The 27,563-nt window shown below is 40.5% G+C and overlaps 1 protein-coding gene across 1 annotated transcript in view; it reads right to left on the bottom strand.

The window, feature by feature from the left end:
• Positions 1-6,852: 6,852 nt before the first annotated feature.
• IL18RAP (interleukin 18 receptor accessory protein) overlaps positions 6,853-27,563 on the bottom strand; it is a 30,271-nt gene continuing 9,560 nt past the window's right edge. Inside the window, exons 4-10 of the mRNA XM_004031533.5 lie at positions 22,094-22,244; positions 18,112-18,177; positions 16,166-16,289; positions 14,148-14,299; positions 12,283-12,420; positions 8,359-8,532; positions 6,853-7,614 (exon numbers count right to left, since the gene is read on the bottom strand). Coding sequence (XP_004031581.5) covers positions 7,199-7,614; positions 8,359-8,532; positions 12,283-12,420; positions 14,148-14,299; positions 16,166-16,289; positions 18,112-18,177; positions 22,094-22,244 — 1,221 coding nt within the window. The 3' untranslated portion in view covers positions 6,853-7,198. The remainder of the gene's footprint in view (positions 7,615-8,358; positions 8,533-12,282; positions 12,421-14,147; positions 14,300-16,165; positions 16,290-18,111; positions 18,178-22,093; positions 22,245-27,563) is intronic.

The following is a 27,563-nucleotide window of genomic DNA, read 5'->3' as shown; positions in this document are numbered from 1 at the left end:
TTACTTTTTAGAAAAAAAGGAGAGATTCTTTCTTTCTTTCCAAACTGCATGCGTGTTATTTCTTTTCCTTGTCTTATTGCACTGGTGAAAACTTTCATACAAGGTTGTATAGGATTCTGTGAATAAGTATCCTTGCCTTGTTTCCCATCTTATAGAGAAAACATACATACAGTCTTTCACCATTTAGTATGATTTTTTCATCTATAGTTTGTTTGTTGTTGTTTTTGGAGCCCTTTATCATGATGAGAAAATTCCCTTCTATGCCTAGTTTGCTGAGAGGTTTTATGACGAGACAATGGTGAATTTTGTCAAATATATTTTTGGAATTGGTTCATATGGTCATGTGTTTGTTCTTCCTTACACTGTTAATATAAAGAATTACACTGAAATATTTTAAAATATTAAGCCGGCCCTGAATACCCAGGATAAGCTCCACTTGGTTGTGATGCATTATTCTATTTATATATTGCTAGGTTCAATTTGCTAATATTTTCTTGAGTATTTTTGTGTCAATGTTCATGAAGAATGTTGGTCTATAGTTGTCTTATAATTTTTTTGTTTGGTTTTGGTATTAGAAAAATTCTGGACTCATAATAACTTGCATAACTTAGGAAATGTTCCTTCTTCTGTTTTCTGAAAAAAATTGTGTAGGATTCACATTTTTTTTTTCCTTTAAATGTTTGATAGAATTGGGCAGTGAAACCATCGGGGTCTGAAGATTTTGTTTTTGGAAATTTAATAATAGGAACTAATTTTTTTAATAGTTATGACCAATTAGGTTATTTATTTAACATTGGATAAGTATTTTTAGCTTGTGGTTTTTGAGCACTTAGCCATTTCATTTAGGTTGTCAAATACGTATTTATACAGTATCCATAACATTTCCTTATTCGTTTAAGATGTGCAGGATCTGTATTGATATCTCTTATCTCACTACTAATACTGGTAATTTGTGTCTTCCTTCTTCTTCTTCTTTTTTTTTTTTTTTTTTTGGTCAGTCTTGCTGGAGTTTTTCAATTTTATTGATGCTCTCGAAGAACCAGGTCCCTGTACCATTGATTTTCTTTATTGTTTTATGTTATTCAATGGCAGTGGTTTCTGCTCTTAAATTTATTATTCTTTTCTGCTTCCTAAGGTGGAAGTTTAGATTATTAATTTATATATTTTCCTCTTCTAACATAAGTATTTAATATTATATACTTGCCCTTAAGCATGGCTTTAGTCTCATCTTGCAAATTTTGATATGTTGCATTTTCATTTCCATTCATTTGAAAATATCATTTCATTTGCTTTGAGACTTCCACTTTTATCCATAGATTATTGAGAAATGTGTCACTTAATTTCCAAATGTTTTGAGATTTTTCCCACCATCTTTCTCTTAATAATCTCTAGTCTGAATTCATTATAAATCCATTATAAACACAGAATATAACTTTGTACAATTTCAATTTCTAAATTCTTGTTATTGTTTGTTTTACAATCTAGGATATGGTATATCTTAGCACATGGTCGGTGTGTACAGCAAAAGATTGTGTATTCTGCAATCATTGGGTGGAACATTCTATAAATATCAAGTAGATCTAGAAAACAACAATTAAGTAGTGTTGTTCTATATTCTTCTTTTTTTTTCTGAGACGGAGTCTCACTCTGTCTCCCAGGCTGGAGTGCAATGGCACGATCCGGCTCACTGCAACCTCTGCTTCCTGGGTTCAGGCGATTCTCCTGCCTCAGCCTCCTGAGCAGCTGGGATTACAAGCACGCGCCACCATGCCTGGGTAACTTTTTGTATTTTTTAGTAAAGACGGGGTTTCATCGTGCTGGTCAGGCTGATCTCAAGCTCCTGACCTCGTGATCCGCCCAACTCGGCCTCCCAAAGTGCTGGGATTACAGGCATGAGCCACCACGCCCAGCCTATATTCTTGATAAATTTCTGTTTACCATTTTATCAATACTTGAGAATAATATTCAAGTCTCCAACTACAGTCGTGGATTTGTCTATTTCTTCTTTTAGTTCTGTCAGTTTTGCTTCATGTATTTTGAAGCACTGCTGTTAGGTACATACACATTTAATTAACACTGTTATGTCCTGTTGGTAAATTTGTCCTTTTATCATAATGTAATATCTGTTTTTCTCTCTGGTAATTTTCTTTGCTCCAAAGTCTCCTTTAGCTGATGTATTATAGGTACTCCAGGGCCTGACATGGTGGCTCATACCTACAATCCCAGCACTTAGGGAGGCAAAGGCAGGCAGATCACTTGAGCTCAGGAGTTCAAGACCAGCCTGGGCAACATGGTGAAACTCCATCTCTACAAAAAAAAATATGAAAAAAATTAGCCGGATGTGGCAGCACACACCTGTGGTCCCAGTTACTTGGGGGGCTGAGATGAAAAGATTGCTTGAGCCTGGGAGGTCGAGGCTGCAGTGAGCCATGATACACCACTGTGCTCCAGCCTGGGTGACGGAGGGAGACCATGTCCCCAAAAAATGTGCATAAATATATATTTATTTATTTAGAAACAAATAATATATAAACATATTTTTCATATACTATGTATAATATATAATAAATAATAATTTACATTAACATGTTCATCATATAAAATATATAATATATTTATTAATATATTATTCATTTCTAAGGAATATATAAATAAATAATATATTTATATATAGGCACTCTAGCTTTCTTTTAATTAATGTTCATGTAATTATACCTTATTAACCTACCTACACCATTATACTCAAAGCATTTTTATTGTAAGGGGGTTAAATTTCTTGTTCAGATAAGCTTGCAAAAGACAATGTGCTGAGAATGCAGGACAATGATCAAGATTTCACTAATTTTAAAGACAGCAAATTAGCTGAATCTGGTTCTGATCAAGTCAAATCTGATAAAAGGCTTACTGAAGATGATTTTAAATAAATTTATAAAAGTTTATTCTAATAATCTCTGTCTTTTAATTATTGTGTTTAGACATTTTACACTTAATGTAATTATTATGATGTTTGGATTTATGTCTACCATTTTGTTATTTGATTTCTATTTATCTTCTTAGTTTTTGTTCCTCTGTTTTTCTCTTCCCTTCTTTTGGATTATTTAAACATTTTGATTATTCCATCAAAACATTTTTATTGTGGAAAGAACGCTCAACATGGGGCCTATGCTCTTAATCAATTTTATGTTTACAATACATTATTGTTGACTATAGGCATAATGTTGTACAACAGACATCTAGTGCTTTTCCATTTCACGTATCTGATATTTTATGCCTATTTATCAATCACTTCCTATTTTCCCCAGCCTCCAGCCACCATTTTAGTCTTTGATTTTATGCATTTGACTATTTTAGATACCTCACATAAATGAAATTATGCAGTATTTGTCTTTCCATGTCCAGCTTATTTCACATAGCATACTGTCCTCAAGGTCTGTCCATACTGAGACCTATTGCAGAAATTCCTTCTTTTTACAGGCTGAATAGTATTTCTATGTCCATCATGTTTTAACAATATTTGATGTTTTGTTTGTTTGTGTTAACGGTTACTCAATGGAATAAAATATTACACACAACTTTCACATTCTACTTAGAATCAATAGTGTGCCACTTCAAGTGGGAAATAGATACCTTACCATCATCTGGGCCCCTTACCTGCCCTCCTTTATGTTGCATTACATCTACCTATATTGAAAATCCTACCAGAAAATGTCATAATTTTGCTTTTAACAAATTACATCCTGGATGTTTTAAACATTATGTTATATGATTCTAGATCTTGTTGAAATCTTATGTATTATGTTATTTCTGCTTCAACAGGCAATTAACCCAGTGGGATTAAGGCTCCAAACTAAGCCTGTGGTTTCAATTTCAGTTTTGTTTCACTGCCTTTCAGTTCTATTTGGACCTACTTCATATTTATACCTTTCAGCGGCCAGTCTGGAACTCAGAAAGTGATCTCTCCTATAGCTCAGTTCTGAAAGTTTATGGTATTCTCTTTAGGATCAGATTCATACATGCACAGCTTGGGAATGGGTCCAAAGGTTTATAAACAATTTTATGGGTTCAGTTTCCTGAGCTCCTTTCTGCCTGTACTCTCCTCCTCTGTGCAGTTCTCTGGCCAAAGCATTGAGGCTTTATTTACCTCACTCTGCAGTGCACTTCCTACAACTGCTTACATCCACCTCACGGAAAGGTAAGAGGATAAAGAAAGAATAAAACATCAACAGAGGCTTGCCACACCCTACTGGGACTACAGGTCCTCATATCACGGTGGACAATTCCCCTTCCTCGAGATTTAGGCTCTCGAGGGCCGCTAATACCACTGCTTTTGGTGGTGTCACTGGTGCTACCACAGGATTGCTTAGAGAGTGGGCAATGAAAGAAAATGAAAGGGAAAATATGGAAGGGCTAGAAAACTCTTTCTCAGTCTTCAAGCCAGAACTAGAGTGCTTCTTCTGAAGCTCTTTCTGTTATCACTGATGTCTACTTCTGGGTTTCAGACTGTACTGAGTCTAAGTCAGAAGAGACTGGAGACAAATTATGAGACTTTGAATTATTGTCTTCCCCAATCCGTCTGCTTCTATTTACTTTTCAGAATACTGAAATTGATTTTTTATGCATTTTTATCCAGACTTTATGGCTGCACTAGGAGGAAGAGACAGGATGGTGTTGTTTACTCCATCTTACCTAGAATTTTAACCTAGAAATGATATAGATGTTAAATGTAGGTATTAAAACCCGAAAAGGACCAGGAAAGCTATGAGAACTGCTCGGGCTATCATAGAAGGGTCAGTAAGGAGTACTCTATGATGAGTGTTAGAGGTAGGGTGACCATCATCCAAGGTAGGACACTTTTTCAGAGTGAAAGAGAGTACTATAATAATTACACTTGGACAATAGGTACAACCAGGAACTAGAACATATGGACACCTCAGAAGATGTGACAGGGAAATAATACTCTTTTCTAATTATATTCCACTGAGTCCAATTGTTCTATTGCAATCAATCTCCTATACATAGAAAATTTGTTTTGGTTGTCTGCTTTGTTGTGGTTAATTGACATGTAAGAAATGTAAATAGCCCCCTGTCCCGAATGCTACCTTGTTATGTTCAGTGTACCTAGCAGCCTGGAAAGAGTGTATTCTGTAAATATTACAGCTGGCTATTTCTCCTTTTGTGTATGTGCTAACCTGAAGCTCGATTTGATTTTCCACGAAGCTAAGGTCAAAACACTGGACATCTGGATAGCTTGGTTCTAGCATTATCTATCTTAGGATAAACTGAACAAACTGGCCAAAAGAAGTCTGAGTCTTAAATCTCAGAGAGTGGCGGGCAGGAAGGCCAGGGATTCTGGCCATCATCAAAGCACAATGGCACAGTGACAATATGGGCTCCTCTTCACTGAGACCCTGCAATGATCCTTCCCACAAGAAACTTCCTCCAAGAATAATTTATACCCTTTAACTCATCGTTAACTTTATCACTGAAATTTCCAACAAGGATGTTGCTTGGTGCCAAAGCCACAGTGGTTTTTATGATGTGGGTGCCTCTGTGAATAAAGAGCAGAAGAGTGTTTCACGCAGGCCCCGAGACGACAATGACTTTTAGCCACTCTGAACTTGGATCACATCCAGACTGGTGGGTGTGACACATTGCATGTGAATGAGTCCAGACATTGCTTTTATTTATTGCTCAGATGATAAATCATTTTATTCCTTCAGAAAAGACAGAGTATAAGAGCTTGATGTTTATACGTGAGTGGAACACTATTTTAACTGCAGGTTAAACTCTGGTAAAGGAAACACACTTAGGAGGAGGAAATTGGCCTTGTCTATCAGAAACAGTTTCATGGCCCTGCAGCCCATCACCTTATTACTTAGGAGGACTTAAAGGGAGACTCCCAGATTGGAAGCCCACAGGATCGCCAGCCTCAGCAGAAGGTCCAGGCTATAGCTCTGTTCACATTCCATTCTTGCTGCTGTTTAACCAGTGTATATCCTTATTCCCCAGACTCTTAGCTGCACTGCTGACTCTGGCCAGTGTCTCTCTGCTTTGTATGTCACTGCAAGTGCATTCCTTGTCTCTTCATTGGCCTGATCATTTTTGTCCAGTTGGTCTTTACTTCCAGGGGTCCAGGGTAAGGATTTACACTTTTATACCTAACACAAAGATCTCTGGCCGACATCACAAGGAGGAACTGAAATTAACTCTACTCTTCTTTCCAAGCCCATATCCTGGCACAGACTGCATCTCTCCCCTCCCCCCACCCCCCCCCCCCCCTGCCAAAAAAAGGGATTCTTCTTCTAGTTCATCCACCCAGTGTGGGCACTTCGCATGAGGACACAGTAGAAACCAACCCTAGCCCTGTCTATTCTGGGTGCCGTTAGTCTTTACCTTTTATGCTCACTTTCTGTGCTCCAGAGTTGTTGGCTGACCATGGAGTAAAAATTGTCTTCTTTACAGAAATTCTTCGGGCAGAGTTTCAATCACTTGTTTCTAAGGCCAGCCATGGTGGCTCACGCCTATAATTCCAGCACTTTGGGAGGCCGAGGTGGGCCGATCTCCTGAGGTCAGGAGTTCGAGACCAGCCTGGCCAACATGGTGAAACCCCGTCTCTACTAAAAATACAAAAATTAACCGGGCATGGTAGTGCATGCATGTAATCCCAGTTAGAAGGGAAGCTGAGGCCAGAGAATTGCTTGAACCCAGGGGGCGGAGGTTGCAGTGAGCCAAGAACATGCATTCCAGCCTGGGGGGCAGAATGAGACTCTGTCTCAAAAAAAAAAAAAAAGAAAAAAAAAGAAAAAATCACTCATTTCTAATAAAATAATATTTATTTGATTGCAAGTATACATAAAGTCATATGTACAATACATGGTAGACATGACAGTTCCCTAGCCATAAGGCAGAAGTAGCTGTATTTTCTGATTCTGCTCGGACCACTGGGAAATCTTAGGGGTGTTGTGTACTGAAAGTACCCAAGGTCTAGAGAATTCACTCGCCGTCTGTCCAGTCCAGGAAATCAAAGGCTCTAAACCACAGTCTCAATCCCATTCCACTGTCCATCAAGCTTGCTTGGTGCTGGCAGGAGACTCTTTGAATTTCCTATCAGCCTGAACACACACACACAGAGCTGTGAGTTCTATCCAGCAACATCTCTATCCCAGGGACTGGACTGGAGGGGGCTCCAGGGCTCATTTCACCATTCCTTAGGCTGGGAGCTCCTCCCAGTGGTTTCTGTTCTACTGAGTCCTTTCCACTGAAAAATCCTGGAGGTAATTCTGAGCTGGTTCCACGTGAATCCCTGAGAGTTTTTCACAGGCATGTGGTAGCGCATTTTGGTCCAGAACCTGGAATTGGGAGGAACTGATTTTAAGCCTCTCCAAGTAACTGTGGGCAAAACCCTGAGAGCTTTTTTCACAAGATGAGGTAGAGACTCTGGCTCTTGGAAGTAACAGAACTTAATTAAAATGAGTTTCAGTGTTTGATCATCCAAGGCAAGATTCACTGCTGCTTGTAGTTCAAAGATACTGGGTCCATTGACATAGTTGGGGCTCAAGATAAATATTCCTCTTCTGCTTCTCTTAATAATGCTCACAATGTCTTCTGTATACACTGGAAATAAAACATTTGATTATTTGCAATTGATATTGTTAAACCTTGAGTCAGAGAGGTCCTTGCAATGGATTCTCTTACATAAGGAGGAAGGGAGACATGTTTACTCTACCACTTACACCGTATCAGCTCTATTGCCAGTTGGAGATATGCTCCAGTGTCTAGTGACCCTCCCCTTTACATTCCCTGCTTTGTGTCCAGTCTCCCCAAATTGGCAATTCCTCTAGGAAAAAAGCTGACTGGAACTCGGTAAGCTGGGATAATGGGAGCCATGGAACATCCCAGGATCCTTGGTGGGGGTATCTGAGGAGGAGGAGGCCAGCAGGACAGGCTGAGATCTGGACCTCTCAGGGTGTCCAGGGCGTGGCCCAGGCCTGAGAACCCTGCTTGACCCAGTGCTGAGTGAGCTTTGTGGAAGGCAGAGTCCCAGAAATCAGAGGGGCCACTAAATGGGGGTGAGCGAGTAGTTCACTTCGCAGCCTTCAGCTGCGAAGCCAGGAGAGGTGTCTTTGTCCTAGAAGGACTGCCTAGGGCCCCATATCATTGTCTTCTTCTGCAGATGGACCTGTTTGATAATGGAACACATCTCTGGAACATATAGTTTCTGTGTTGTTGCCCAAGATATTCTAACCTCATGTGATCTCCCAGATCTATATTCCAAAACAAAGAATGACAAAAAAGACTTGGGGATTGTATTGAACTGCCCTTTTTGCACTGCAGTTTTTCTTGACATGTTGGACTTACCTCCTCCTGGAGCCACATCTCTTTCAAGCAAACACAAGCTATATCCATATTTGTTTTCTAAAACATCAGGAAATAGGCTCAGGGCCAAGTGTTCTTCACTCAGAGATGAAGTGGTCTCACTTGGAAAAGAGCTCCATTTTGCATAGGATACGAAAGCATCAAAATCCTTTTTATCTGAAGAATAGGAAAATTTATAAAAACATAAGTCATTTACTCTTTTTTTTACTATTATGGTACACATACATATGCTTGAATCATATGGTAAATGAATAAGAAATAATATTTGGGATCCTGACTAAATTGATTTTAAAAATTCATTTCAAAATCATACCACTGAGCGGTATTGATTTTTCACCCCAAATTGAATTCTAATTTATGAAGCACTCTTGCATTTTTACTGATTTTAGGTCTAACGGCTGAGGCATTCTTTGATTAAATCACATGAACTCAGGAGTTTCTCTGAGCCTTCTTTGCACCTGCAGTGTTTCTGTCTCATTATTCACACATCAAGCAGGAGTCTGCCCCATCCAACATGATGATATCCAGTAAGCACAGTACTGCTAACACCCAGCACATCGTATCCAAGGAGAAAAAGTACTTGCTCGGAGAGTTGATGGCCCATACGCTGATATGTGAATCCCCATATGTAAAATAAAGACAATCATAACTCCTGGGCAGGCTGTTTTAAGGGTTTCATGAGATAATGTATGTGAATTTCTTGGTGCCTGGCTCACAGGAGGCGCAAGATAAATGTCCATTCCCCTCTATTCTAGATGGAAAACTATATGCATATAACTTGTTATAGGATATTTTCAAGGTCTCATATGCCTCTGTTGACTATATTATTTTACGTATTATATAAATCATTATTTTATAATATAGTCAACAGAGGCATATGAGACCTTGAAAATATCCTATATTTTCATATGCATACTTCATAAATGCATATGATTACTGAGACTAAGGAACTCACTGGAAGAAGTAGAAAATCCCAACACTTAACTCACAGGCTTTGGAATGGGGTACATCAGATTTGTATTCCAGCAATTTCCACAATCCCTGTCAAAGTATTGTTACAAAACGGCAAACAGTAGTCCTGATTGCTGATGCTATTTAGTAGTGCACCATGTTCAAGGTGAATCTAAAATGATGCCTCGGTGGATGGAAGTACCAGGTACCAAAAGGGAAGGTCCCAGAGTCAATAGAAGAGGATATAAAAGAGCTGAGGTTGGGAAACTAACCTATGAAGCACCTCATTGCTCATGTAGGAAGGACGAGACTTGTTGGGCATGGCTGGCAGGTAGGTGCTGTGCTGTTTAAATGTGTAACACACCATAGTTGCCTCTATTCCTTCCATATCATGTGAAATCCCAGCAAACTAAAATTTTTCTATAACCTGGAAACTACATTTATTTAGTCATAAAATTAGAGAGTGGAGTATTAGATCATCTCTGAGGTCCTCCAGAATTCTAACATTCTACATCTCTAAAATTTTGGTTACTTAGCATTAACTTCAAAGCAGTCATTTTGCTAAAAAATGTTAGGTTGGCCAACAGAGGGCACTGCATCCCTGTGCTTGAAAACTGGATTCTACCTCCAGATCTGATCACTAAAAACATTGTCTTTGCAAAATAGAAAAAGAAAGGACACAAGTAAATGTTTCCCCATTGACTGACTCTTCTATGCCAGCTCCAGAATCTTAAGGTAAATAGCATTTTATGAGCTTGATTACATAATTTGCTTCATTCAAAAAAGTTATTAAAATAAATCTTAAAAACATTTCTCTTAAGGATTTCTAGAATGTATTCTCAATAGTTAGTTTAAAGAAAGATGTGACTGATGCATTTCTTTTTTGAGATGGAGTCTTGCTCTGTCACCCAGGCTGGAGTGCAGTGGCATGATCTCGGCTCACTGCAACCTCCACCTCCCAGGTTCAAGTGATTCTCCTGCCTCAGCCTCCCGAGTAGCTGGGATTACAGGTGCCTGCCACCAAGCCTGGCTACATTTTGTATTTTTAGTAAGGATGGGGTTGCACCGTGTTGGCCAGGCTGATCTCAAACTCCAGGCTTCAAGTGATCCGCCCACCTGGACCTCCCAAAGTGCTGGGATTACACATGTGAGCCACTGCTCCCGGCCACTTTTTTTTTTTTTTTTTTTTTTGAGATAGGGTATCGCTCTGCCATCCAGGCTGGAGTGCAGTGATGTAATCATGGCTCACTGCAGCCTTGACCTCCTGGGCTCAGGTGATTCTCCCACCTCAGCCTCCTAAGTAGCTGGAACTACAGGTGGGTACCACCACACCCAGCTAACTTTAAAAAATTTCTTGTAGAGGCAGGTTTCACCATGTTGCCCAGGCTGGTCTTGAACTCCTGAGCTCAAGCATTCCTCCCACTTTGGCCTCCCAAAGTGCTGGGATTACAGGTGTGAGCCACCACACCCAGCCTCCCATGCCGGTCTTTATTCACCCTTTCTTCCCCCAGGGATCTGACAACTCCTCACTGAATTCCTAGTTTGGGAACGCACTGGAGTTTGGAGGGGCCTCTCAGTAAGGTAAATAATTATCCCTGAAATCCAGCAAAAGGGGATTCTGCTTTTTCCAAGCAACAGAGTCATTTACTAAAACTGCAAACCTTCTAACCTTGGAGATTTCCAGGACTAGAAAAAAACAGAAGCAAGACTTCTATTCCACAGAAGCAAACATCAGTGAACATGATTATCTTGCCTCAAATATTGACAGGCACTTCATTAATAGTAATAGCACTTGCATTTTACAGGACTTCTCACTTTTGGGGGCGTTCCCACCATCTTAAAAGCCTCATTTTACAGATGAGGCTAACTGAGGTAACAGCTAATGAGATCTCTTAAGCCAGACAACCTGTGCCCAAATCCCAAGCTCTAATGCCTTCCAGCAGTTCAATTGTAGGCACATGACTTCCTGTCTCTCTACCTGGCTGGTAGGATTGCTGTGACCATTAAAGTAGCTAACACACATGGCAGGCATACACCCTGGTCCTCAAGAAACAGCCATAGTCTGGCACATGCTGAGCATTTACCGTGTACTGGGCACCATTCTAAATACTTAATGTGGCTGGGCACGGTGGCTCACGCCTGTAATCCCAGCACTTTGGGAGGCCGAGGCGGATGGATCACTTGAGGTCAGGAGTTCGAGACCAGCCTGGCCAACATGGTGAAACCCAGAAGTCTCTACTAAAAACACAAACAATAGCTGGACGTGGTAGCGCGTGCCTGTAATCCCGGCTACTCAGGAGGCTAAGGTAGGAGAATTGCTTGAACCTGGGAGGTGGAGATTGAAGTGAGCTGAGATGGCGCCACTGCACTCCAGCCTGGGAGACAGAGCAAGACTCCATCTCAAAATAAATACATACATACATACATACATACATACATACATACATACATACATAAATGAATGAATACTAAATGTGTCTTAAGAATCCATCAGTGAGCCCTCACAGCATCCTTTGCAATTGGTGCTATGACAATCCTGTTTTATAGATGAGGAAACAAAGGCACAGAGATATTCACTCATTTGCCCTATTGCTTTAGGTTGGTTATAGAGGGATTATTTTTAAGTCCAACATGTTTCACAATAGCATTGCCTACAAGATTCCTGGCAACTGGAATGAAAAAAATAATTGTTTCTCCAGCCTTCCTCAGTGTGAGGTCACTAGACCTGGAGGAAGGCCTCAAAACCTCAGGGGCATGACTTTATCCAGTGGGGACATTTCTTTCTTCAGCTCCTTCTTTATGCTCTGCCCTGGCTGGCAGGGGACATTTGAAATTCTTTTCTAAGGTAACTCTGAGGAAACAAAGCCAAGGGGTAGTGATGGTATTTTCTGTTGTCCTGCTCCAACTCAATTCCGAGAGGAAAAGTCAGAGGGCTGCATGTGGAGGTAAACTTACCCCCAAGCGTCTCATCCTTGCTCTGGTAGGTCCGGTACAGGAGCACTATTTCAATCCAGTGCCTGTAGAGGAGGGCACTCGCCGCCAGCACGGCCACCAGGGTCCCGATGGTGCCAAGCAGGATGTACAGGAGCACCACTGTGGAGACAGGGCCAGTATGAAGACACATAGAGGCAACGGGATTGGACCAAGACCATGTTCAGGCCGGCGCTATGGCCCACCCAGCACCTTTTCCAGCTCTATTATTTTATCAAAATCATTGCCACTAGCAGCAGTTTTTGTGAATCTGGAAACCTTTTAAATCACACCATGGACTACTACTCAGCCATAAAAAGGAACAAAATAATGGCATGCGCAGCAACCTGGATGGAGTTGGAGACCATTATTCATTATTCTTTTTTTTTTTTTTTTTGGAGACGGAGTCTCTCTGTCGCCCAGGCTGGAGTGCAGTGGCGCGCAGCTCACTGCAAGCTCCGCCCCCCGGGTTCACGCCATTCTCCTGCCTCAGCCTCCCAACTAACTGGGACTACAGGCGCCCGCCACCATGCCCGGCTAATTTTTTTTGTATTTTTAGTGGAGACGGGGCTTCACCTTGTTAGCCAGGATGGTGGATACCATTATTCTAAGTGAAGTAACTCAGGAATGAAAAACAAAACATTGTGTGTTTTCACTTATAAATGGGAGCTAAGCTATGAGGACGCAAAGGCATAAGAATCATACAACGGACTGTCGAGACTGAGGGAGAAGGGTGGGAGGGGAGTGAGGGATAAAGACGACACAATGGGTACGGTGTACACTGCTCGGGTGACGGGTATGCCAAAATCTCAAAAATCTAAAGATTTTCAGATTGAAGAACTTATCCATGTAACCAAAAACCACCTGTACCCCCAAAACCTATTAAAATAAAATTTTAAAAAATCGCATTTTGAGACCTGTCTTACAATAAACACTAGAGACCCCAGGGGAATGGGCAGTTCCTGATCAGGGTGGCCTGGGAAACTTATCATATTCCTTTTATTTTTTCCCCTCGTAAACGTCCACACAATCCATTTACATCTCTCTCATTGCATATTGTAAATTATTTTCCTGTATTATCATTCCTACTGCAGCCTAAATTTCCTGAGACCAGGAGTCCCATCTGGCTTACCTGACACGAGGGATCTCCTGCATACTCCCATGGGGGAAAACCCCCTTCACAGAGCGTTTACTACAGGCCAGAACACACTTTGTCTTGTTGAAGCCTCAGAAACATTCAAACCTGCTTATAACTATAGTTATCTATTAATTAAAGGAATGAATGATATCAATTTCATCTCTGGGCATCTTTTCAAAGAAATTTAAACGCTTTTCCTTACCTAGAATTTCTACTCCAGCTTTTTTTTTCAAATATATCCGTGATATACACACACCATTTTGAACAATGAACAAGATTACTCCTTCTCTCTTCCATTCTCCATTCAACAGAACATGAATCCATCATGTCCTTTGGATTTGAAAGCCAGGAAAGAGAAATTGGAAAGGAGGCTAGGTCTTAGCACAATGCCTGCCACTCTGGGCATGCCCCATAGCTATTGTAGAATGAATGTGTGAATGAATGAGTGCATGAATGAGTTGCTTTTCCAACATGGCCTCCCAAACGCAGAGTATTATTTAAGAGAACTAGCTCTAAACCAGTAATATGCAGTTTACTAGTTGTGTGGCTTTGGTCAAGGTATTAAATGGGTTGACACCAGGAAAGTGCTTAAAACAATGTCTGTCACCTAGAAAATGTAATCACTGTCATCATTATTACTATTCTTTAGGAAAACTCCTCCCCTCTCAAGTGAAAGCAGTTTCATGCCTCCTGGGCAACCTTCTGGGCTTACCTCCTCTCTTTTCTTTCAGTTGGACGGACTGGGTTGTGTTTCCAATGGAGTTCTGGACAAAGCAAACAAACTTCCTGCGAAGATCACGCTGAGTGACTTTTTCCAAGATGATATTACGCTCAATGATTTCATCCTTTAAAGTGGATTTAATACTGAGAAAGGAGAAAAAATACCACTCCATTCAGTAACATACATTGACCCCCTTTTGCAGCATTTGGAACACGTATAAGCAGCCAACAGTTTGGCTTTTAGAGAACTGTGAGATGAATAGTATAAGATACCACGAGAATGTAAGATGGTCAAAAAGGGCTCATTCTTGATTCAATTATTGACTCTTCTAAGCATTCACGCTAAAACATTATTTATTTGTGAGACTCATCTGACCTTCCTTACTCTTAAGAATTCCCCTTGAGAATAGATAATAACAATACCTTAAGAAAAATATTTAAAATGGCCAACTCCTACTGAAGGTTTACTATGTATCAGTCCCTCTTCTGCGCACAAAATATGGACTCTAATGTCCTCTATTCCTCACCTCCCAGGAACCCTAGAGTATAATAGGATCATAATGGCCTTGGCCAGTGACAAGGACAAGGCAAAGAAGGTGGGTGAGTAGCCCCAGACCACACCGCAGGGAATGGGCAGCTTGATTCCTGGGCTTGTGCCACGCTGCTCCACCCAGGAAGTTGGGAGTCTTGGCATTTATTCACAATTTGAGTTCTCTGAAGTTACCAATCTACAATCCGTCTTTGTGTTAAGAAATCTTGTGTATGTGAATGATGTTTTAGGCTGTGTTGCTCTGAGACCACGATGCCAGTTCCTATTCACTGAGCGCTTCCTACCTGTCACACATTGTGATAGGCATAACACCTCTGCTGTAACCACCCCTCCCAGTGAGCTTGCAAAGTGCAGGCTATTATCCATAGATTATCAATGGGTGATGGAGGCTCACCGGGGCTAAGGGTCATGTTGCCACCAGATAGAAAATGGGTTTAAACCCAAGGGTGGGTGATGTCAAAACATACCCTCTTGACTACACTCTCCTACTGTGAACTCTAATGCAATATCAGCTTAAGATGGGCCCCAATGACCTTCCTGATCTTAGAAATTCTTGCTAAATTTTATTGTTGTGACCAAAATCTGTTCTGTACTTTTTTTGTAATGATGTATACTTTTCAAAATGATATTGCATTTTCTTATTGATATCTGTTAAGTATCAGAAAAAGGTACTTAATGCATAGACTCTTACTCTGGGTCACATCTTCGAAAAATCAGGGAATGTATCCTTTGGAGACACATCTGATTGGACATCACTGGATCCAGGCCCTTTGACCCTTCTGGGGACTGGAGATCAACTTTTTTTGTGATTGGATAGCTCCAAATATCTAGGGTTTTCTACTGGCCAAAATATCTCACCAGTAAATTCAAACCACTGATCCGGGTTCTGTGCTCCAGAGAGCAACAAACCAAGTCAAATTTCTCAAACAACGTAATAGCCCCCAAGGATTTCAAGACAGAGAGCCCTCCTCTGAGCCTCTTTTTCGGGGTTAAGTTGCTTCAGGTATTCCTCACTTCACATATTTTTTGTCAGACTTATTATTATCATGCCATTTCCCCTGGAGGTTTTCTAGACTGTTCATTACCCAACACATCTGGATCCCTGGACCCCCACACTCTCTGAACGGGTGGCACCGGTGAAAAGCAGAGTGAGGGTAAGCAGCATTTCCTCCCATTTCTTGGACATATTACTTATCTCCAAGCAGTCTGGGTCAGTACATCTGTCTGCTCAATAGCTTGACTTTGAGAGCAGCCACGTCAAACTGTTTCTACAAATTGAGGTTTAAAACAACTTAAATATTTCATTCAACGGCCGTTTGCACTTTGCATTTTTGTGCTTTTATTTTCACCACTAGTCGGTGCTGGTGGCTACACCATCAAGTGTATACTTTAGACATTTCTAAAGGTAAAAGTATCTCTTCTGAATTGCAGAGAACAGAATCCGTGAGTTTTTTTCTTACCTTTTCGCCTCAGGTACTGAGACTTCCCACTCTAGGTCAGAATCTTTGATGTACCATTTTATGACAGGGTTAAAGACCCTTTCAAAGCCAAATCGTGCTTTGCAGCTAATAGTTAAAGGCTTTCCTGAAAATGAAGAGGCCAGAGAAAACAAGAAGGAAGCTGGTGAGAACACTTTGTCCTACGTCTGGGAGGAAGACGTCGCCAGAAGCTGTCTCCTGATGCAATCAGGTTTGCAGGTAGAATATGTGTGCCAGAAATAAATGAAACGTCTACACAGCTCTCATTCAGAAATGCATAAAACCAGGTACATTTTTTCTAATGGGCAATCCTTCTATCTCAACCATATGACTATGTATTCTTAAAATGAAGATGAGCATGATTATATCACTAAGGGTCCTTATGTGGATTGAGGGAGACACTAACAAAAACTAAGAAAATGAGGAGTTTCTGAGATCAGCCCGGTCTTCTGCACTACTGTTGAAGTACAAGGTATGTCCATAAAGAAAATTTTACTATCCAATATTTGTTTATTAAGTAAAAATCATAACGTTATTGTAGCACGTGGTTTAAATAAAAAAAATTATTTCGATATTAAGCAATTTTTCTGAACAATTCACTATGGATGGGCATGCATATTATGAGACTAACTTTTTTCTACCCATTTTTTTCCATGAGGAATATTCACATATGCTCTGCCTCAAATCTAATATTTAACCATGAAATGACTAGGAGCTCCATTTGAATACTCATCTTTGCACCTTAACGTTTTTCCACTGGTAATACCTTATAATTCACTAATACATATGTAACTTGACTATTTCAATTAATCTAATTTTTTCCTCCTTCTTTCCTCCTTCCTTCCATTCCTGTGACGTTGAGCATATAGTTAGTGCTATTTCTAGAGTCAGAACACACCACTCCTGCCATCTAGTGATCTTATATCATAACATGTATTTTTATGTTTCTTTCTAAAATAATAAATGTTTTAGTAGCATTTTAGAAAGTATAATAATAATAAAAAAATTTATATTATTAAAAGAAAAACAGTATTTTATTTTTAATACAGCGATTCTTATTTGTCTGTGTAGAAAGACATAGATGTTATTGAAGTTGACAAAATAAAAGGAGACCCACAGGGAAGTCAATTTCTCCTCAACCCCAAGGAAGGCACTACTTTGGAATACAAATTGTTTGGGCAGGGGTTGTAGAATTCTACTACAATTCTCTTAAATGCCAGACTAAATGTCATATTCATAAGAGTTAATGTTACTCAGGTTGGCGAATTTGTAATCATAACTGATAGACCTAACCAACATATACGAAACCACCTGTTCCTGGGGAAGTTAAGGAAGAATAAAATCTATTGATCAGGTTTCATGCTCCAGCCGCTTAACATACATTGTCCCATTATTTCTCAGTATAATTTTTTTTTCTTTGAGATGGAATCTTGCTCTGTCACCCAGGATGGAGTGTAATGGCTCGATCTCGGCTCACTGTAACCTCCGCCTCCCAGGTTCAGGTGATTCTCCTGCCTCATCATCCTGAGTAGCTGGGATTACAGGCACCCACACCCACGCCCAGCTAATTTTTGTAGTTTTAGTAGAGATGGGGTTTCACCATGTTGGCCAGGCTGGTCTCAAACTCCTGACCTCAAGTGATCTACCCACCTCAGCCTCCCAAAATGCTGGGATTACAGGCATAAGCCACCATGCCCGGCCTGCAATATAATCTTTTAGGGTCAGTTTTATGATAGCTATTTGCGGATTTAAGTACTGAGGCTTAAAGGATGAAGTAACTGTGCAAGGTCACAAAACTAGTCAATGGCTGAGTTAAGATTCACACCCAATTCTGTTTGACTGGAATCCCAATGCTGTTTTCCTTCTATCACACTTGGACCTGCTCCCAGCAGCACAATGTCATTCAAAGGCGATGAGGCCCAGCTTACCAAGTTCTACTTCCAGTGTGCCCTCAACAGGATCCAGAATATCTGGTTTGAGTTTAGTGTCTCCCACTGAAAGATGAAAACAAAGATTATTATTTGCATTGGAAAGTCTGAAGGCCTGCTTGATGAAGATTTGGGTGCACAGCCACACTTTGATCTAAATGTCTTGGAGCTCTGTCTTCACATTTTACTAATTATCTGTAAGTTAGGAATTCCGGTTTCCATGTAAAAAGCTTGCCCCCTAAAATGACTGCCACATCAGGTTGTGGGTGCTGGTAAAACATTAGTTGTTAATTGATCCATATCTGCTTGCGTGCATTCTCTTTCACACTAATCCTGCCCCTTGCAGACCTGAGCTCCTATCCCTGTCTTTTCCCACAAGATTTCTTTGTGGTGCCATCTGGCTGAGTAATTGAACTGAAAGGAGAATCCACCCAAGAAACTGTGCAAGTCAAGCATATCCGAGACCATCCCTCCATCCTTAAACTCATGGTTTCTTTCAAAATAAAGAAGAGTCCAGTCCTTAATTAACAATTTTATCTATCAACTTCTTGCCACAAATATGCCTCCACTGTCAAATATGCCTCCACTGTCAAACTTCTTCCTGAACGTGTGTCTTTTTCTGGATAAAGAAAAATCCAGGGTCTTTGCTGTTGACATCATCTACTTTTACTTCTCAGAGACTTCCTTCTCCCCTTTGCACCATCTCAGTCCTGTATTTTTAACTTGTCTCTCTCTCTCTCTCTCTCTCTCTCTTTCTCTGGGCTTCTTCTCATCAACATTTATTCATGCTCAGTCTCATCATCCTAAAAAAGAGAAAACACACCCTACCTTATATCCCAGCCTCACTTATTCTCCTTCATTCCCAGCCAAATTCTTGAAAGGCAGTTCTATGTGCTAATTCCCTCCATCTTTTCACCTCCTATGGAACCTGATTTCCGCCGCCATCTGTCCACTAAAACTGCTTAACCAAATTCACCAGTGCCACCTATGCACCTAAATCCATTGGGCATAATCAAATTTTTCATCTATTTTACCTCTTAGCAGCATTGAACACTGTTGGCCATGCTCTCTTTGAAACCCTCTCTTCTTTTGGTTCCATGTTCCCATACTCTACTGCTTACTTTCAACCGCTATATTCACTTCTCTGTGCCTGTCCCTTCCTCTGTGTCTCTTTTAACTATTAGTCCTCTCCTAGTGTTCTTTCACTCCTCCTGATACCCCTGGGTAGTAAGTTTACTCTCTAGGCCTCTTCCCTATGAAAGGTCTTGGTGCCTGAGGTTATGTCTTTCCTACATCATCAATTTCACTTCCTTTGTTTCTCTTCTCACCACCCTTCCACTGATATTCACTTGCTGATGTATGTTCCCATCCTCTTTGAGGATTGTCTTCCTCTTCTCCACCTCTTCAAGCATTCCCGGGTTTGGCTCTAGCCCCTTCTGTCTCTATGCCCACTTCCTAGGTGATCTCATTCAGCTCTTTGGCTTCAGATATTATGTAAAAATCGACCATCTTCACATTCACATCTCCAGCCCTAACTTCTCCAGACTGGCTTGTCCAAATACCTACTTGTCATCATGACTTGGATGACTAAAAGTCCTTTTAAGCCTAATACTTAATCTCCTCTTCAAATGCTCTTTCCCTTCAGCTTTTTCAGTCTCCTTAAATGGTACCACCATTCACTAACTTATCCAGGGCAGAAAACACAAAACGTCCTTGATTCTTCTCTTTCTCCTACCTTTTACATAAAAACCATTATCATGCTCTGTTGACCTACAAGTCCAGCTACTTCTCATCACCTCTGCTAGGTCTATTCACAGCACAAGCAGAGGCATGGTTTAACCATGAGTCAAGCCTGCTGCTCCACGACTGTGCCTGCTCTTATCCTCTGTACTGATGTGCTCTGTCAGCACATTCCCTCCTTGACCAGCTCAAAGGCTGGCTTGTATCCATGGCTCCTGCTTTCCCTCTTCCTTGCTCCCGAACACCAAATCCTTCAGATGTACCTCTTAAACATTTCCAAAGTCATCCACTTCTCTCCATTCCCTCTACCACTCCCTAGTTCAGATCCCTATCAGCAACTGCCTGCTTGACCACAGAACTTCCTAACTCTTCTCCCTGCCTCCACTCCTGCTCTTACAAACCCACTTCCAACCCAGCAAACAAGGTGATCTATCTTGAATACAAATTCAGTCATGACATTCTCCCACTTAAAACCCTCAATGCCTCCTCATTGTTCCTTCATAAATTTTAACACGTATTATTAGAAGAGTGTGATGTCAGTCCTACTCCCAGATGCTCTTCTTCATCTCCTGGACATCAGCTCTGCTGCTTCCTCAGTCTGAAATGGAAGCTCCCCACCCTTACTGAGCTGGTGTGTCCTCATCCATCAGCTCTCACTTGGAGCGGGCTTCCCCAGGTTGGGTCTGGTGGGCCTCCATGTGCCCATAGTGCTCCTTTCTCTCGCTGCACTGTATTATGATAGCCTGCTTCACCTTCGTCTTCTTCTCAAAATGGAAAGTTCTTGGAGGCCAGATAAAGCATCCGGGCACTCATTCTTGTAGCCTTAGCTCCAAGCCTGACACATATTACATGTTCAGTAAATATTTGTGTGGAAATGAATAAATGTGAGAATGAATGACTAAATGAGGAAGACAGGGATGACAACAGAGAGGGCTTGACTGAAATAGATGCAACAGATGTTGCAAGGTGTCCCTTGGGTGACAGAAAAGCAGATTATGCCATTGAGAATTTGAGGGGCTGAGTGATGGCTGAGTAAAAGAACAATTACACATCACTTGGAGGGGAAAAGTGGTGCAAGTGGGGTATTTACATTCTAACTTCTCTTTCAAGGAGCAATCTAATAATATAAAATGAAATCTTAACTATATAACATGTAATCTAAAGTAATATAAAATAATTCTGAAGTGCTAGAGGGTGCAAGGGGCAGGAGAGTTTCACTTGGTCTTGGGGTGCTCTGTGTGGTTTGTATCTTGTAGTAAGAGAAGATTAATATCTTAACTAACAGCTACGTCAACCACTCTGTTGCTCTTTGATGTAAAGCATGAGTGACTGGCTATCTTATGTTTTCACTTCTTAGACCACATTTAAATTAATTCTATCACATAGTTGATTCAAGCTGATGCTTGCAGATCTGGTAAGAATGACCCAAGGGAAAGGTTAGGACAAAAACAGACAAGTTGCGGAAGAAAGCCAATGAACCAAAAAACATATAGCAAAATGTTCAACCTCATATTAGTCAGGGAAGTATACTATGGAGCAGAAAACAAACAAACAAAAACAAAGCTCCACTTAACACCAGTCATAAAGTCTGATAACACCAAGTATTACTTGGGAATAAAGGGCATTTACTGCTAATGGGGCTGTAAATTGGCAAACCAATAATTTAATAAAATACCAAGTGTTTATGACACAAACATATTTCATAACTCAAAACAATATTCTATTTTGTTAATAGATGCATACATATGTAGAAAAAGCATAAAAACATAAATGGAAATGATATAAATGACAAGATGTTACTACACTGTGGAAGCAAAGGCCTGGAAGAGAATGGGGTCATAGACCTCAAGTTGTCTTTGCAATATTTTGTTACTTTAAAGAAAAAAAATTATGATTTGAAGCATGTGGGAAAATGGTAACATAGTTAAAACTGGTGATAGGTACCTGGATGTCACAATATTTCTGTGTGTGAAATGTTTCATACATTTTTTAAATTTATTACAAAAGCAAATCAGGGACATATTCATGGACAACCCAACTTGTGAGAATTTGAAACTGTTTCAGAACTTAGCCTTCCTTGGGGGATGGCAACTTTGATGTTTGCCCACATGAAAGGTTTTACATGATTACAAGTATATGACTATCCTTTTCTTTCCCTAAGAGGAAAAACTTACTAAGCCAAACGAAGATAATTTTAATTTGCTGCTCAGATCTCAAATCTTGAGATAAAAATCTCACTTACCAATGGTTCTCACTTGAACAACAGCTCTGACTGTCCACGAACTCACAGTATCCGACTGAGTGTGATCACATACATATGTGCCCTGGTGATAGTCATAAACTTCATCCACTACGATTCGGTTGCTCCTTTCCACAGAGAGGAGTTTTCCATTCTAATCCAAAAGATATTTTAAGCAGATAATTTTTGCCATAGAAAAACTTTATGAAATACATACCTAAAGAAAAATCTTACAAATTTGAGCAGGGAGGAAGAAGGTCAATCTGAGATAAGGGTATCTCACAAGCTATGAAGACATTGTGTTCAAAAACTGTACTTGTAGATTTGAAACAAGAGGCATTTTCCAATACAATTGCATTATGTGTAGAGATGAGAGAGTCAAACCTCCAAACCTGATCAGCCCCTAAACAGCTATTTAACAAACGACTTCCCAGAGCATGCATGACTTGGAGCCCTGAGAGTATTCTGGAAGACCTGTAGTGTTCTAAGGGCTGAAACTGAAATGAATTTTTTAATGTGTGTGTGTATACATACATATATATATATACACACACACATATATATACATACACACACATATATATAACATATATTGTATATATTTACATATATAAACAGATATATACTTATAAATAAAAACTTATATAAACAGAGGTTCTGGAACGTGAGTGGCTTTTTTCTCTCTCTGACAAAGCTGGTAAGTGAGAGCACTGAGAATCAACCTCATTTTTTTCTGGTTCTGAGTTTTATTTTCTGATTGAGGAATTTCCCTTCCACTTTGCCTGCCTACTAGTAGAAGCTGGGACTCCCCCACGCCACATCCCTGGTGTGTTTCCTGTGGTCCAAGAAGGAATTTCCAGCAGGCTGGAAAGGAGACTAAGGGTGGGGGCAGACTGGCCAGAGAAGTGCAGCTGTGGGCAGGAAGTAAAACAAGGCAAAGAGGTAGTGGTATACAAGGCTAAATATATACCAGACGATCTCAAGAATCAGGAACTTTTCAAAAGGAAGTTTTAAAACATAGGGGGAAATTCAAAGATTAAACTTCAGAGGACGCAGTGATAACATACAAAGATCAGAATTTAGGGGAGAGGCGTGTCATAAATCGCATGAGAACGTAATGGTGGGAGGACAGAGAGCCGTAACTAAGACCTCACCTAAGCCAAGGAGGAGGATGGGGAATAATGTATCTTTTTTACCCATAAAAAGGTAAGTGAGGCTTAGTATGTATCATTAAGACTTTATGAAATGGAACTTAGAGGAAATATCAAAGAAAAGAAATTAGGGAGAAGCAATTTATGCCAAGGATGATGGGAAACCCATTCTAATAATACAATTACAGTTAATCCTCATAGGACAAAGAGAGGCTAATGCAGCTGCACAGGGAACTCTTGGTTTTGCTCGTATGTGAAGCAGTCATGAGCAGAATATGGAAACAGGAACATCCGCCACTGTGAATCTGAATGAATAATGTCCGTAAGTCTTCAAAAGAGTGGAGGCATGAAAAAAAAAAAAATGAAGACACTGCAAAGGACTTTTAAAGGTATATGTGAAGCAGGGAGAAGAACAGTTATTCTTACTACTAAGGGCAGGTATTATAATATTATACTGCAATATTATCGATTTCTTATACTACCAGTCAGTACAGCTACTGAGCATCACGCACACTGTGTTATTCTATGGGAATGGTACTTCCTGGATTTGGACAACACACTGGAGCTCCTAGCTGGACTTCCACTACCCAGTCTGGGAGGACTCCAAAGACCTGCATTTCTTTCACTCTCCTCCCTGGCCTATTCTCCCTGGTGCATTTCAGGTTTTTGTGTCCATTTTAATGTTCCTTATCATAGACTCATTGTGTCCAGGTCTGTATTCATCACAGCTTTCCTGCTCCTAATTGAATTTACTACTACTATCTCATATACGTTGAGCCAGAAAAACACCAAATATGCTACTCGTCTATTTTACACACACTCCCAGTCAAAGCTTTTAATCTTTCATTTTATTACATGAAAATATCACTAGCATCTGCCACCTTCTTTCTGTTTCCACTTCTTTCTGTCCTGTCCTGGATCAGGCCTCACACTCATAAAGTTCAAACACATCAGCAAGGTCCCCATAACCATCATGAGAACCACACAACCTTTATTTCCATTCTAGTCCTAATTAAACCACTTAAGAACTCTCAGCTCCCACCACAGTGAGCCACTCAGTGTGACCATACACTGAACATACCCTTTGCTTTTCTGTTTCTGTTGTCTATGTTGCTCTTTCCCGTTAAGTGTAGTTGCAGTCTCTTGCCCCAGTTATCAACTAACAACATTCTATTGATAGATTTTTTGTATTAATATTTATCTTTTAATGGGAATGGAGTATATTATGGAAATTATTGATAATGGGCTAGATGTCAATTTCTAGTGAAAGTCTTGAATTAATTATTTAACAGATGGTTTATGAACCCTTAGAAAAGGAAGTGATGGTTAATATCAGCCAGCTTGCATTTGCTAACAACAATCATATCAAGGTAATCTCATTGTTGCCCACAACTGAATAGACTGGAGGTTCACAGGAGTACGGCAGATACAGAGTATCTTCACTATTGTGAGTCACTTGAAAAATATTCTCATCATCTCTCTGTTAAACCAAAGGTACATTGTGAGCTGAATGATCAGATATAGGGCATTCGAGTGCCCTTTTAGTTAATTAAGCAACACCCTTGTGTTGTGGATGAATGGATCATATGTAACTAGAAGGATCAAACTGGAGTTAACAGCAGAGCACTCTGTCCCTGGTGTTAGCCTCGTCCGTAGTTTTAGCAGGGGCTTGAGGGAGAACATATCATGTTGATCTCATCTACATGCCTCACAAACCTGTGCGTGATGGCTAACATGTCGGCATTCAAAATCAGAATCCCAACCTCTTGACATGTAGAATGAACTAAAAACAACAAATTATCATTTAACATAAATAAATATGAAATCATGAACATAAGTTACAAATTCTACTCTACAAACAAAAATAGAGAGTACTTGCTTGATTTCAGTTTTTGTGGAAAGACTTGCCTGCCAACTCAGAATAAATCAACCATATAATGAGGCTGTCCCAAAGCTAAAACAATAGTGGGGCTGTGGCAATATTCTGTTCTGAACAAGTAAGGAAATTCTTCCTCTGTTTCAGTGCTGGTTAGATAGCATATAGATGATTGTTTTGAACAGGTGTTAGAAAGCTGTCCAGATCTTCAGAGTTCTGAAATGTTCATAGTGAGAATAATCAAATGGGCCAATGTTTCAACCCTAGAAACAGTTTTGAGAAATATAATCTAAATTATCTTCTTCCTATTTGGAAACACATTAAATTAACTTCTTCTCTATTTAGAAACACATTAATCTTTGAATCTAGCCAGTCTCACCATGCTTACCAGTTATCCACAGCACTAGGCCCACAGGATGCCAACAGGTGCCAGTTACAAGAACTAGGAAATGAGAAGTATCAGGTATAGGTACAAAACTTCTTTGGGGTCGGCATGATGGCTCACACCTGTAATCCCAGCACTTTGAGAGGCCGAGGCAGGTGGATCACCCGAGGTCAGGAGATGGAGACCAGCCTGGCCAACATGGTGAAACCCCATCTCTGCTAAAAATACAAAAATTAGCTGGGTGTGGTGGCGCACACCTGTAATCCCAGCTACTTGGGAGGCTGAGGCATGAGAATAGCTTGAACCTGGGAGGTGGAGGTTGCAGTGAGCCAAGTCTCTAGCTCAGTGCACTGAGCTAGTGCGCTCTAGCCTAGGCGACAAAGAGAGAGATTCCATCTCAAAAAACAAACAAACTTCTTTGTGGTTGGCATGATGGCTCACACCTGTAATCCCAGCACTTTGGAAGGCCAAGGCAGGAGGATTGGTTGAAACCACGAGTTTGAAACCAGCCTGAGCAACATAGTGAAACCCCTTCTCTACAAAAAATTTTTAAAATTAGCTGGGTGCAGTGGTATGTGCCTGTAGTCCCAACTACTTGAGATGCTAAGGCTGGAGGATCACTTGAGCCCAGAAGTTCAAGACTGCAGAGAGCTGTGATTACACCACTGTACTCCAACCTAGGTGGCAGAATAAGATCCTATCTCTAAAACAAACAAACAAAAACCTTCCATGCAACATAGGGCTTAAAATCAACCCAGCAGCCATGTCAGAAGTGTGGCAAGAGAATGTGGCATGAGTGAGATTGTCTTAAACCACCAATGGAAGTGTTATTCAAGGTGCAAGTCCTACTAACAGGAGGTCACAGCAATGTCATCAAAACTCATATCTCGGTGCCCTAGGCCAGTACAGGAGAGACTTTCCTACTACCCTTGATTATAATTTTGACTTGTGTCAAGGATTTGCTTAGCTGAAGATCATAAAATGCTGTTACATTACATGTAACTATTATTTATTTAAGATGAAGTCTGTTTATGCCAAGGCTATTTTTTCATTACATTTTTAGAAATTAGAAAAATATATAGAAAAAGTTAGTAGCATAAATAATAAATAACTCACTTTAATTCTGACTTTTTCAGTCATTAAATATTTTAATTAATAATCTCCAAGCATGGTGACCCAGCCAGGCCCCAGCACCTTCCTGCAGCCTTCCCCAGGCCAGGAGGCAAAGGCAGGTCAGCAGTTATCTGCAGAAGGAGCAGCTGGCCCCACCCAGGCCCAGAAGGTACATGGCAACCCAATCAAGCCTCAATGCCCTGCCTAAGGCTATCCCTGGCCCAGGGGTAAGATCAAGCCCACACACATCTTTGTAGCCTAGTTTCTCCCCCTGCCCATCCCAAATTGCTGAGCAGCAATCCCAGATAACTCACTTTGCCTCAGGGCCTAGCCTGTTGTCCTGCCCAACTACACATTCTAACAACAGTATTTCTCGGCCAGATGTAGGGCATTTGGGTGCCCTTTTAGTTAATTAAGCAATTCCTTCATGTTGTGGGTGAATGGAAGACACAAGGGTATTGCTGTGTGACTGCCTCTGATCAGGCAAAGTTGCAGACTATTTGGGAAGACAGTCTGCAATTTTGCCTGATCAGAGGCAATCACAGAGCTCAGCCAGCGACTCAACATGACCATAGAGTTCAGAAAGTGGTCTCACTGGAACGCAAAGCACAGCAAGCAATTCCACTTGACCTCAGTGCACAGAAAACAGCCAAGCCCACCTAGAGAACTCAACACCAAAGTCTGCTTATCTGGGATTGCTACCAACTAGCCCACCTGGAATCCCAGGCTAGACTACATAGTGAAGGTCTGCTACCACCAAAGATCACCTACAAAGACCAAAAGAGGTGGCTGTTTCCTCAACTGCATAGGCACCAATGCAAGGACCAGTGATTATGAAAAATCAAGGAAATATGACACTACCAAAAGAAACTAATAAAGCTATCATAATGAAATCGGAAGAAGTAAAGATCTAAGAAATAACTGACAAAACTTCAGAATAATCCTCTT

This window comes from Gorilla gorilla, chromosome 12 (assembly GCF_029281585.2).
Source record: "Gorilla gorilla gorilla isolate KB3781 chromosome 12, NHGRI_mGorGor1-v2.1_pri, whole genome shotgun sequence".
NCBI classification, from domain to species: Eukaryota; Metazoa; Chordata; class Mammalia; order Primates; family Hominidae; genus Gorilla; species Gorilla gorilla.
This window is presented reverse-complemented; position numbering and strand designations above follow the sequence as displayed.